At 31.1% G+C, this 14,116-nt stretch overlaps 1 protein-coding gene across 1 annotated transcript; it reads right to left on the reverse strand.

Annotated features, from left to right (window-relative positions):
* Positions 1-924: 924 nt before the first annotated feature.
* LOC121132419 (uncharacterized) lies at positions 925-2,980 on the reverse strand. Its single transcript, XM_040727808.2, has 2 exons — positions 2,771-2,980; positions 925-2,035 (listed from the first exon to the last, which is right to left on the reverse strand). The coding sequence occupies exon 2, from the start codon at positions 2,001-2,003 to the stop codon at positions 1,089-1,091; it is 915 nt and encodes a 304-aa protein (XP_040583742.1). The 5' UTR covers positions 2,004-2,035; positions 2,771-2,980; the 3' UTR covers positions 925-1,088.
* Positions 2,981-14,116: the final 11,136 nt, after the last annotated feature.

A 14,116-nucleotide genomic window follows, 5' to 3' on the forward strand; every position in this document is an offset into this window, starting at 1 on the left:
ATGAATTAATTAAGTAAAAATTTAAATATATACCATATCATTTTTATAGAATAATAGTGTGTGAAGATACATTATTGATAAAGTCCCTTAGAGGGACTCTCGTGCGTCTAGCCGCACAAGATTGAGTATAACAGGTTCGTGATGTCCATAAATGTTTTAGCTGCACACGAGATACCTTGAAGGGATCAGCATGTTTTACCTGACCAAGAAATTCAGATAAACCTTTGATCCTCCTTCGTGCTAGGGATTGGGGTTTGCAGATATTCTCCGTGTACCAGAAATTTCCAGTAAGTCATAAGAAAGGGTGGGAAAACTGTCGAAATCCTTGTCAGCATATATATTAAAAAAAGTATTAGTGAACAAAAAATTTTTATAGTGATCTATAACCAGACATGTTGTGTATCAAAGTTGCCAAAATATACTTTTCTTTTGATTTACACTCACTAGTATTTGGAAAAATTTCACACTCATAGTCATAAATGATATTGATTACGTACCTGCCCTATGTACATACAACCCATCACTTGCAGATATCTAAGATGATGTCATATAGCAAAGATTCTTATAAGGGACGGCTTTTGCGTCCCATTTTGACGCATCCTTCAGATTTAGGACGGGACATCAAAGTTTTTGAACCGATACTTATTATGCATATTTGGATAGAATACGCAATGAAAAATAAGTGAATGACAATAATGTATAATTATTAAAGAAATATTTTTTCATTTAAATACCTGATTGTCATGCCATATAAGTTTAGATTGAATAAAACATTCAACATTCCGTTGTTGAGATCAAATGTTACTCTCTCAATGACGAAGCATGATTGGAAATTCCAATCTGGGAGGGCAATCAAGCATAGACATCATTCCATGCAAGCTCAAGGAATGTATGTGTTTATTATGTAGGCAAAGAGATGAAAAATATCCGTAATTTTTATATATATTCTTGTTTTATAAATATTTCTAAGATACACAGACATATGTAACAATCAACAAGGTTCACATAATATTATAACAAATGAGATAGAGGAAGGAAGTATACATAAGAAGAAGTAGGGAGGAAGGATGATAAGATCTTTTCCATGATTATCTGCGCATGATTTCATCAATGGTGAATCCATTGGACGGCCTTACAGCCGCAGCAGCCTCTTGAATGACACCAACTTTGTCTTTCATCAGGTAGTCTGAAAAGCTCTCTGGTTTGAGATAATAGGATAACTTTTGATCATGAGGTACACCAACTGTCGTAACGTCCACATCAGAGTCTTTACCCTCCTCTTCATCAGTAGAGGAATTAGGTTGTGAGCCCGTGGAGGTGTTAAGCTCGGTTTTCATAGGAAGCACATCACAGATAGAATGAGTCAACTTGTGCCTCCTAAGGTCACAATTACGTCTAAAAACTTTTTTACATTGATTGCATTCGTAGGGTTTATGATCCGTATGTGTGAGAAGATGAGTTTTTAAATTTGATCTTTGATTGAAGCTCCTTTGGCATATGGGGCATTTGTGAGGGGACTCCTCCATGTGAAGGATTTTGTGAACTGCAAGTGTCCGAGACTGGCAGAATCCTTTTCCGCACTCGGTACATTTAAAAGGTTTCTCCTTCGAATGAATGTAGCGATGATCACGGAGATGATCTTGTCGGCGAAAGGCTTTTCCACAAATATCACATGAGTACGGCCGCTCATCCGTGTGTGTGCGTTCATGGATGAGAAGGTTGTATGATTTTGTGAACTCGCGGTTACAAAACTTACAAATAAATTGTTTCTTCATTCTTGTTTTGGAATTTGATCGACTCTTTGTGTCAGTGTCCTCTGGAGATGCTGAGTCATCGCGAGTTCTTTGAGGAACGACTGGAGAAAAAGCAGACGAGTATTCGTTGCCAAACATGGGCTGAGAAATGAGACATGGATTCGGGATAATGTTGTTCCCTACCACATCCACGTCAAGATCATCATCCGACATGGAGTTTTTGATATATGATTGATGATTAGGAAGCATGTCTCAGACATGAATTCCTATCTCTCTTAAGCCTATAAAATAAAATTTGCATTAGTTTTTAGTTTTTAAAAAGGCAACAAAACATGAATGTATGTAGTATGTTATAAACATAAGAAACATTTGCTTCAAAAGAATATTCATTATTATAATAGCCTGCTTATTAGATCGTTTGTTGTTAAATGCCCACGTCTTATTTTTTATTATCTTAAGAGTCAAATTAAAAGAGGTTCTTAATTAGGGTATTTCTTCGATAGATTCTACCTATTCATGAAGAAATAAATACTTGGTGGTTGTACTCTTTTTACACAAAAGAGCAAGAGAGAGAGAAGGCAAGTACATTTTTTTGGGCAGTCAGGTGATTTTTTTTTTTTAGATTGGGAGTGCGCTCAAAAGCAACCACAAGAATCCTCACATATTTTTTTCTTTCTTAGAGCATCTTACCTATATAATACTTATATGTATATAAGTAACTAAGAATCATCTAAGTAAGGAAAAGATAAAACTGGTTTTTGACCTGATGATTGGAATTCAACATGGCTACCAACATTACTCTCTATACATACATATAATATCTACATTATTTATTTGGCTATACCATAATAATAATCAATGCAAATATGGAAAGCCATAAAAAGAAATATGTAGGCATAAACAAAAATGATTTTAAGCACATATTGAATCATGCAGAAAGTGATGTTCTTCAAACAACATATAAAAACAAACCAATATGAATGAATAATCACGACTAACAAGTTAAAGTAACATACCAAATTATAATCCTTGTGAGAGGATGCTTGCTAGGTAATAGGAATCCTTTCTTCTTCTGTTGGGGGGTACCAAAGTAATAATCCTGGAGAATAGCTTCAGACTCAGTTGGATCTAGGAGTTTGGAAATGCCACTAAGCAGACAGCAAAGAACTACTGGCCATACTTTTGAAAGAAAGAAATAAATTTCATTGCACGGTAGCTGCTTAACTACCGCTTATTTTTGTAGGCCAGCCTTTCAAAATAATAATAATAAGCAGAGAAATAATAAAAATACGAGCTACTTGATTGCCGTAGGCAATGAATTGAATAGCTACTGAGTTTGCCCAGTAGCAAACCATTGCCCTGTGATCTATTCTTATGAAATATAGGAATTTTACGACATGGTTTCACAGTAGTCAGTACGTACACACATAGTGTTTAAAAAGTATTGCAATACTCATGAAATATAATATAATATGGATTCATTTTTTGTATTCAATATTCAATTGTGCTCTGTTTATTTTTCATTTGAAGCCAAAGGTTTTTTTTTTTTTTTTTCATTTGAACGCCTCACATGGAATGCTTCATGTTATTATTAGGAAGGTAGAGTGTCTGTATTATAATATAATGTGTGCAGTAGTAGTCCCTGCAGCCGTATTTTTTTCTCTCTTATTAGGGCTCTTGACATTCCAACAGCACAAGGCAGGCGCACAATAATATTCAAATTATGAAAAAAAAAAAAAAAATTACTCATTCTTCATTTATAGAAACTCATAATTTTTAATGTTTTTTTCCCCTTATTATTTCTTATTCCTTCATCATTTCATGTAATGAGTGTATAAATATTCTTAGCCATTTGTTATAATAGCAATGCTCTCTAGATATACATACTATACAAAATTAAATGGGGAAACTGTTTTTGATTTATAGTAATTGGAGCCTGCATAGATAACTTTTTCATGGCTTGATTTTAATCGTGGAGTCCCGATTTGCAAAATTTAATTTGAAAAAATCATTGCTGTCTTATTTCTTTCCTCTTCTCGATAAATGATGATTACATTAGTACATATTTTTATAGAATAAATAATTTGTAATACACTTTAAAAGTTACATGTCGGGACTTAGGTCCATCATGGCTTTATGAACAGAGAAATATACTCCATAAGTTCATTCAATATTATAAATAAGTAGTGTTAGATTCGAATTATAACTATCTAATTTTGTGTAATTGAATATTGTAACAAGTTGAGTTTGAGATCTTGTAAAACATAATGTTGATGTTCAACAATGAAGTTATTTTGACAGCCTAACTAAGGCAGTCATAACACAAAAAATATCTTTTAAATGCCATATTCAATTCTAATAGCACTTGACCAGTGGATCACGAATCTGTAATTAGTTTTTTGCTGGGCCGTAGTTTGGAAACGCCTGTTTTTCAACAGTATATTATGAAATTAAGAATAAGGGTGATGTTGGATTTCCCCAATCTTTGAATTTTAAAATAATTTATTGCTACAAACGTAAAAGGACAGGATGCCCCAGAATCCATATTCACGAAAACTCTGTGTTTACTTTGACAAAAGGAAAGATGAAGGCTTTGGAATTAACATTGTTAAATTCCAAATCTCTTATTGCCAGCAAAATTACCATTGTGAACCCTTAGCTGTTGATAAAATAAGAGTTGTCATCCTCTCAGCAATTGCTGTGTCTATCCTTATTTAGCACTAAAGACTGCAGTCCCCCCCCCAGTTCAGTCTCGGTGAGATCCCGTTCACTTCTACATATCCTAAAACTTATAAAGTTCGCTCCATGACGTCATTATCTTTATTTATTCTTTTAATAATCAGTTCATTGCTGACAGTCCAAAAGGTATATGATCTTAAGAACCCGCCCTAAGACTGGTCTGGACCGAATGAATAAGGACTGACACGACATTAATCTCAGCTATTGGAAGAAATACTACCTTCCCTTTGATTATTCTGGCACCTCTGGATCTGCATGGAAATATGGCTTTGATGTTATCAGGTATTACTCCTCCATGTCAGCATAATATTTGGACTCTTGAAAGTTGAAGGTATAAGGTTTTCCAAATATTTAAAAAAGATATACTCTTATCATGTGGACCACTGGTACTTTTAATGGTTAATTACATATTGTATTATATTCTTATTCCCTCGTGTTTCTGTCCTTGTCGTACGGTTGAATGTATCTTTTAAGTTCTGTACATAAATTGATTTTATTTAGTTGTTTTTGGTTTAAAGTAAGGATAATTATAAATCAAACGATTTATTTATGTTATATTTTCTACGTGGTCCTTACTCCTTCATTTATTAATTTTGTCATTTGTGTATATAAAATGATAACCTCAATACTAATTATAATAAAAAAAAGTTGTTTTTCTTTTTGTAAATTGAACAAAGTAGAAAAACTAATAAGACTAAAGAAAAATATCTAAAAACGAAATTGATAATAAAAATTTGAAACTTAAACACAACTGGAGTTGAGATTAATCAATATTTGAATATTTTCAGCTTGGATCATTCGAATTTTTTAAAATGATATTTTGGTGTAGTTTGTGTAATACTCGAATCCAACACTAGTAATTAGTAACAAGTTACAACAATTGAAAATATTTATTAAAGGGTTTTTATAGTTGTCTTGCACAATTTATTATTTGAAGCATTTTTAATGCAGAACTTGCTGTAAACTCTAGGTATAGGGGTAGAAGATGATAAATATTTTTGGGGCAAAAGGAATTAGTTCGATGTCTATCCTCAATTCTACTCTGAGTAGTCCATAAGGACTTACACTTATGGACTCCCCAACAAATCATCAGTGTCACTCTCTGTATTTTAAAAGCACACACACTCATATTTACTGGGTATTTAGATGTCTTCTATTCAAGACTTAAAGAATAATTATAAAAGCTTTAGAAAATAGCAAATAATATTCGGATTGAAAACTACAGAAAAAGTTGCTATATATTGCTGACATATTTTGAACTCTATTTCTACAATCAGGACTGTAATTAGTTAGGGGGAAATAACAACAGGACCATAATTAGGAGTTTTTGTGGGGGAGAGAGGGGGGAATAGCTCAAAATAGTTTTCGATGAGACATTTAGGATGAATTTTGAATGACTCATTTTTATTGCAAAATTTGATAATTTTTTACAAATTTGAAACAATCACATTTTTTGTGATTGGTTTTTGTGATATAAATAAATCCTTAAATAATTTTAGACGTGTTTTCCTAGTTTAGAAACGTGAATTATATACAGCACTGATATTTGCTGTACAGATCTGTATAGTATATATGCCGTATACGAGTTGTAATTTTCTAAGATTTCTAGGTTTCACAAGCAGATTGTACAAATTGCAATAAAAAAATGAGATGAAGCATTTTAAATAAAGATTTTCAGTACTTGTGACAAATAATACTATAAAGTCCTGAGGTGGAAAATCTTGCCCTGGCTAAGGACTAACTATCCTGAGAACAACTATGAGAGGACCCAAGATTATGCCCCCAGCCGTACGGAATTGGAGACACAGAACTTCTGCAAGGAGCACTTTGTTGAATTCTGGCCCTCTTCCAGTCCTGATCTCAATCCCCTCGACTTCAGTGTGTGGAGCATTTTAGAGAGCAAGATTGGAAAGAAATCGCACAAAAATGAGCAGGAGTAATGTAGAGGAGTATTATTAGACTTTTTTGAATGGAAAATACTAATTGACGAAAATATGTAACGTATTATAAAGTTCCAGTAGTGCAGACTGATATAGATATTACTCTACAAACTACAAAAGTTAATAAAATAGATCCAAATGGAACAATAGTGTCAATAGTGCTTGGTTATTTAAATGGTTGGTGTAATAATTAAATAAGGCGTTTTAACATAAATAAATTGCAACTTGTACAAATTGAGCATACAAGTTGAAACAATACATATCAGACCCATATAGAAATATACGGCTTAAAATTAGTTAAGATGTCCTTGTAGACCTACTTCATATGTTATTTGAAAAAATAATAAATATATTCCTAAGTAGTTATATAAAATAAATTCAATTTTAATTAGTGACCTTGGTTATTAGTAATTAACATCCGCATTTTACACACAATGAGTCAATTTAAACAAAAATAAATGAAAACCTGCATAACAAGTCATGTAATTGGGCAAATACAGCTAATTATGAGATATAATGAAGTAGATATGAAACATGGTACACATAAATAAGAGCTGAATCAATTTGATTTGAATTGATTCGGCTACATGTATATGACAAAAAGAGCTACATAGCAAAACCCTGTTGTAAAATGTCGATTAAAAAAGAAGACGTGTTATTCACGAAGTCGTCTTTTAATATGTTAGGTTAATTATCTTAATGAATCACTCCATATATAAATAAATATTTAGAGTCGACATGTTGGGAAATATCTTAAAATAAGTATCAGCTGTTCACGAAAAGAAGTGTATCATCATCTGCAAGGTGAGGCTCAACTGTTGATTCTTGTAATATTTTAAATATTTTGTTTCAATTGAAAAAAATATATATATATTGTGGGTTTCTCATTGTTTTATCACTGATGGATCCATAGTCTGAGTGAATTTTGTAGTGGTCTCCGTTATCGTCTCTACGTGTTTCGTCGATAGATAATACTTTGTTTCCATATAATGTCTACCAGAAAAAATAACAACTAAGTCATTTAGTTAAATGATGATAGAGGACCATGAAGAATAAAGTAGTTATTCGATCCCTTGATGGGATTATGATAATCTATGTAGGCAAAACTATGTATTTGTGAGTGAGGTGACATATAAGCGATAGATCTCCATGTGTCTTTCAATTAATTTTTTATGGACTTGTCTCGGAGCATGAAGACTTGGTTCACAGGCATCATTACTTGGACTAATCTCGCACATGGAATCAGATAAAGTTATTGTTATGGTCATTTGAGGATGTCTGTACTACTGCGATGCCAAGACTAATGTCATACATTTATGTGTGTAAAGTGATAAAATTCGTCTCCATATATTGCTATGAATTTGGATACTACCACAGCTGTGGTACTACAAACATTTTATCATAGTATAATGAATCAGGCTCAATTTGGACAACATTTTCTTTCTCTATGGAATGTTATGGGGTGTTCATTTATAAAAATAGCAAATTAATTTTAGCCAACTTTTCTATTGACTACATATATTGGTAGTATTATGGTGGAAAAAAATATAATGGGCCGCCAAACCTACAGCAAAACTTTTTGGGTCACTCCTATATTTTTATCAAATATCTTTTTTTGTCAGTTGTGGATTATTGTACTACATATGCACCATATTAGTTGTCAGTATTGTTATAAACGTATATTAGGTGAACTCGAATTTGCTTAATTTTTAAAAATGAATAATTTTATTCTATTAATTTGAAGAATAATTGCAGAATGGGAATAATTACAGTTACTGAATAGTCGTAATACTTTCAATTAAAAATAAAATGTTTCTACAATATATATATATTTTTTTTTTTCAAAAAAGACTTTGGTAACAGTCAAATGAGTTCCATGCTTAATACATTTTATGCTAATAAAATGGGTTTAATTAAGTATCCAAATTTATTCATAACGCGGGCTCCACCTTCGTTGAATCAATGATATTATGATCCTAATCAATTGGAAACTTCATTAAATGTTTTGTCAGAGCAACAACTGCTTTAGTAACTACCAGTGTACCATAATTGTGCCCAATTCCTAGATTGAAGTGTTTTCTTTCTTCCATATGAAGATGTATATTCATCTAAAGTCTGTAGAAAAAAAATGTTATTATATTAATTTTTCTTAGCTTCATAAAAATTAGTGTCAATGCCAATCGAAAATTAATGGAAAATCACAATTTTCCATTAATTTTAATTCAATGTAGTGACTTACCCATTTCGGATACTTGTGTATTCGTCCAGTGATATTGAACAGTTCTTTTATAATTTTATTAATTCTAATGTCTTGTTTGATAGAATTGGTCACATCTTTGGCCTGCTCAATAACATTTTTTTCTAATTTCAGAGTGGCACTTGTGTAGAATATAACCAGATTTATTTAATAAAAAATTGTAAAGTTTCACTAGAAGCAATACAATTGAATTACATGTTATCATGTGCACACATAAAATCCATTTTTTCATGAAGATATTTTTTAGGGTTTGTTATTTGGTTGAAATATTTTCCATTAGCTTTTGTTTTCTTCTGAGATGTTTCGTCTTCATCTATGCTAATTTCATGTTTTCTCTTCATGTCTTCACCGAATCTATTATTATAATTTTGCCGCAATATTTTCATTTCCCCTGTTTGGTTTTCTATTTTGTATAAAATGATCCCAAACTTTGGTACACTGAGTATCGGGCATATCCACAATTTGTCAATTTTATTTGGAACTGAGCGCCTATGGAATGTGGAAAAAAATGTCGTTCTAAAACTAAAAATAGTACTATCAGATGTAACGATATGCTAGAATTATAAATTGGTGTGGTTTGTTCAAATTGGTCGATTGGAAACGGGTATTCGGGAAACAAATATCTTTAAGACCTTTGCAGAGTCACCCATAAATAATTACTTAATCAACTAATAACACAAAATTATTGAATACAATATAATGTCAATTAAATTGCCACCTTTTTTAATAAAATAACGATACCTTTAAAACTTCTTAATAGACTTACCAACACTTGTGTTCGGACCGCAGGACGCTAGATAATGGGTTCGGACCGCAGGACACTAGATAATTTGTCTTGTTCTATACCATCTGTATATACATAATAGATTTTGTGGGCTTCTCTTTTATGGTGCTCACACCGTTGAGTCTAGGAGGCTGAAACTTAGGATGGGTGTTTCTTTTGAACCTGGACAACCTAAAACGGGGATGTCGACAGAGTGTGGGGGGGGGTCATATAAGGGGCGGGAGTTTATTTTATACCCAAACCAAACACACACACACCAAAAAAAAATAGATCAAGGAGACTAGTTAATAAGGGGTTAAGTTATGAATAAAAAAGTGACTTTGGTCTCAAAAAACTACTATACAAATCATCATGTTTTCTAAATTTATTAAAAATCAAAAAGTTATGAGCAAAATAAGAAAATAGCACTTTCATTTTTTTTTAAGTGCAAGAAAATGCAAGGAGAGAATTAAATTTTGGATTTGTATATAATATAAAGCATGTAGAAATTTGTCAGGAGATTTGTTTGCATATAAATATGACACATGAAAATTAAAGTTTAACTAAAATATTAGTCATTTTCTGAATATTTTTTCAATCCTTTTCTTATTTTTTCATCAAACGTAAATTTTCATTTTTTAACAAGAAATGCCTAAATTATATGCATTTTTGAAATAAAAATCTAAAGGTTATTAATTCAGGTATTTTCAATTTCCAAAACATTTTAGCTCATAATCTTTGCAATATTTTCAAAAATGAACCAGTTATTCAGGATTATTTTTTCGACGATATTATTCTCCATATTTTTTTTTGGTTTTATAAGTATAATTTTTTTAGTAGGTTCGACTTTCTCTTTAGAATTTCAATAAATGCTATTAACTACTTTTTTTAGATAAATTAGTGCAAAATTTTACAATTTTTTTCGGGAATTTCGACTGGGCAATTTAAAAAAAAAAACAAAATATGGATTTCTCATCTAGAATTTTTTTTCATGCATATATGTTGGTATATTATTTGAATTTTACAAAACTTTTTTTTAATTCATAATAATTCATTTCTTATACAGGCGCTATATTATATTGCATAATAGAATATCCTAACGCTCACCCACGACGTAGAGGCCGTAACATTAGGAAAATTGCATTCACCATTGTCAGTGTGATTTCCTGCTCCCTCCTTGACCTGAACAACGACGGGTAACCCTTTGTTAGTGATTTATAACATTTATAGTGTACTTGTCTAACTGTAGGAGATGATTAATTTTGGCGAGCAACATATTTTTTGCAAATGTAACAATTCTATAATTTTATTATCATATGGAAGTCATTCAGTGCAGAAAGTTGCAAAATGGGCCTTTTTTCAAAAGTCAAAGAATACAACAAAGTTTATATTGCAATTGGATAATATGATAACAATTTTTCTTGAAAAAAATCCATCATTTTTGTCAATTTTTCTTTGAGATATTGGGTAAAAACGGATTCTGAATAGCAAAAGTAAGTTTTTGAATGATTAGATATTTTTGTTTTGACCAATGAAATCAGTTTGAATAAATCTGCTTCAAAAAGTATTTTTGCCTAATTTTCTTAATGCTTCCCCGTATCTCTTGTCCCTCCTAACAATTTTATAGACGATTCTGTAATGTATTTATCACCTACTTATTCAGATATCTCAAAATACACAACATTTGGTTGTTCAATCCACAATAACTATTAGATTATAATTACCAACCCGGGAAGAATTGACTGATTTTGACATTTTTTGTATCTTTTTTACTGAAAGTTGTGAGATGCAATAAAGGTAACGGTTTGTCATTTAAACAAAGATTTTTTTCTTTTAAATTATTTCAATATTACAGAAATGACTTTATTTTTTCAAATTACTTTTTATTCAGTAAATAAAAATAACGGTCTGACAGCATAGTACAGGAGAAAACATAATTTAAAATAAGATAAAAAACTAGGAGCTATCCATTTAATAAAATGGACAAACATTTGCTCGCAATTAGCTACAGTAGAAAATAAAATTGGAGAAATTTTGATTTTCCTATCTTACTAAAAGACGCAAGTAAAATAGAATAAAAATCAAATTCATTAGTTTATAGTGTTCAGGAAACGCACAATCATCTCCTCCAGTCAAACTGGAATGGTGATAGATCTGTTGGTGTAAATTAGCCCAAGAATTCGATCAATTATTGCCTTCACATTGTATTCGACTTTTCCTCCATTAGAGGGAGCGACAAGCCAGTCTTTGGGCGAGAGCTTCTCTCCATACTTTTCTTAGATGAGGATAACAACCATTATATATAATCAGGTTCACTTTATAAAAAGAGTAGAGAAGATAAAATGATGTTTCTACTTATGTCTAGCAAAAAAAGCAGAGAAAATATTATTTGTGTGATTTGTTCGGATATAGGGGAGAGGTTGCAATTTTATCTTGGAACCATTATTGCGGCCCCAGTTATGTAGTGTTGGCATGAATTATTGAGGGCATATTTCTTCCATCGTCTCTTTACATAAATGACTTAATTAATAATACGGAGCTGGAGTTAAATCGCCAATTCTATTAAAAAGGATTGTCTATTCTTTTAAGGTCGTATGATCTTCTAAAACTATTAAATCCGTTAGTAGCGACCTCCATGTAAGTATTAATAACTTTATATTTACAGCCATAAATACATAAATTGCTAGTAATAAATAAAACAATGTGATGCTAAAAAAGATAGATTTGTCAATAACAATATAAAAAAGTTTGTAGAAAAAAAAGAGGGCGGTCAAGGTAGTTCAAAAAAAAAAGAAAAAAAAAAGTTACGACTCTAAGGCAATAGAAGGTCGTTTAGTAATGATTATTATTATACATAAGTATATAATATGTAAATCAAACTGTAAAATAGAGCTAATTATATATATTGTGCATTTATACCGACCATTTAATGAGTAATTATGTATGAGGGAAGGGATATTGATATAAATTACCAACAGAAGAAGAAATCCTAAAAAAAGTGCAATGCCCATACTCTAACTCAGAGACACCCAAGATGTTTTATTCATCGCTTAGTCGCTAAAATGATAAAAAAATTAAAATGGATAATATAAATCGCACGCCTTTGAGCAATTAACAAAATACGCTTATCATAATTATAAGATTAGCAAAAATTAAGCATTCTAAAGTTTCTTTCGGTGAAGTATAAGAAAATAAAAGCTTGTGCATTGATGAAAAGAGATTGTAAAGAATTAATACTAAAAACTAATAAAATACATTAATTTAAAGACATCATATCTTAAACAAATAATTGAAACTGGGAAGGTCGGTTGAACCGTGAGTGGGGCCTACTGCAAAGGGGCATATGCAGGGCTCATTACCATAACTTTTAAGTTTGAATTTAATTTGGAATCTATTTTGTAAGAGGAAATTATCGAGTTATTTAAAAAAAATTATTGAACTGTTAAACTTAGAGAGGGCCCGTTATTTCACTAAAAGAGGAGCTCTTTTTTATGGTCAATGTAATTTTTAGTATGACCTACTTTTATAAAAGGGATTTGTAAAATTTATTTGGACCATGTATTTTTTATCATTTGATTAAAACTATCTACAATGTGGGGTTCCCTTTTTTTAGACCTAGAACAAGTGCCCAATAAAACAGGCACGGGTTTGAGGGTATAAAACAGAGAGCCAAAGACACAATTATATATACAATGGAGGATTATGAAATTAACTTGCTCATTTGTAAGCTAATCCAAGAAATACTCTGTATTAATGAAATGCACATTATTTTTCCTGCTTAATGAATGTTGTCTTAAGGAATTAGAAGAATTTTGTTCAATAATAATTATTGTGATAATATTAATGAAATTAATAGTAAAAATAACTTTTTAATTTCCTGAGATATTAATTATGTAATTGTTTTATTTCAATTATCTATTTCATTCTATAACCTGTTTACTAATGATTAAGAGGGAAAAAAGTTTACGGGGAAAAAAGTATGCATTCCATGTATAAAGTATTCTCTGGATAATCTCTTTTTGTATCTCTTTTATAGACAACTAATAGTAGTGACCCGCATTTTCCAGAATAATAAGGTATCGGTTTAAAGACAAATTTTTCTTTAATTTAATATAAGATAACTCCCCAAGAAATCCTCAGTATTACTCTGCGTTTTTCATAAGCACATTCACATCTAACTACTCAATACTTATATCAATTCATGTTCTCTCCTCAAGAATAAAAGAATAATAATGAGTTTGAGAAAAAAAATTAATATTTTATGATTACTAATTTAGTCTTAAGAGCGCTCACTAATAAAACAAACAAAATTCATTTTAACACACCAACTTTCATATTTTATTCATATCTTAACATATACTGAAAATGCACATTAATTATAATATACATACATGAGGGACCAATAACAAAAACAAACAGTTCTCCTACAAAACACACACACGCTTGTAATATTTCATTAATAGGACTCTATTATTATTTCGTATATCAAATGCCTATGAACATATTTATTTCCATCTCTCCTTATCTCCTCGTCACAGCTGCTTGTAGCTGATCTAATGAAGCGTCATGACAGCTAAGCTGCTCTCCCTCAAAAAAATTCAATTGGGCATGTTAATTTTTGGTTTCTTTCTTTAACTAAATGCTCCCAAATTGAATCACTGTA

This window comes from Lepeophtheirus salmonis, chromosome 2, assembly GCF_016086655.4.
Source record: "Lepeophtheirus salmonis chromosome 2, UVic_Lsal_1.4, whole genome shotgun sequence".
Lineage (NCBI taxonomy): Eukaryota > Metazoa > Arthropoda > Copepoda > Siphonostomatoida > Caligidae > Lepeophtheirus > Lepeophtheirus salmonis.

Bases quoted from the DNA above. Each gene is read 5' to 3' on its own strand.
- LOC121132419 (XM_040727808.2), bottom strand. From the start codon at position 2,003: ATGCTTCCTAATCATCAATCATATATCAAAAACTCCATGTCGGATGAT.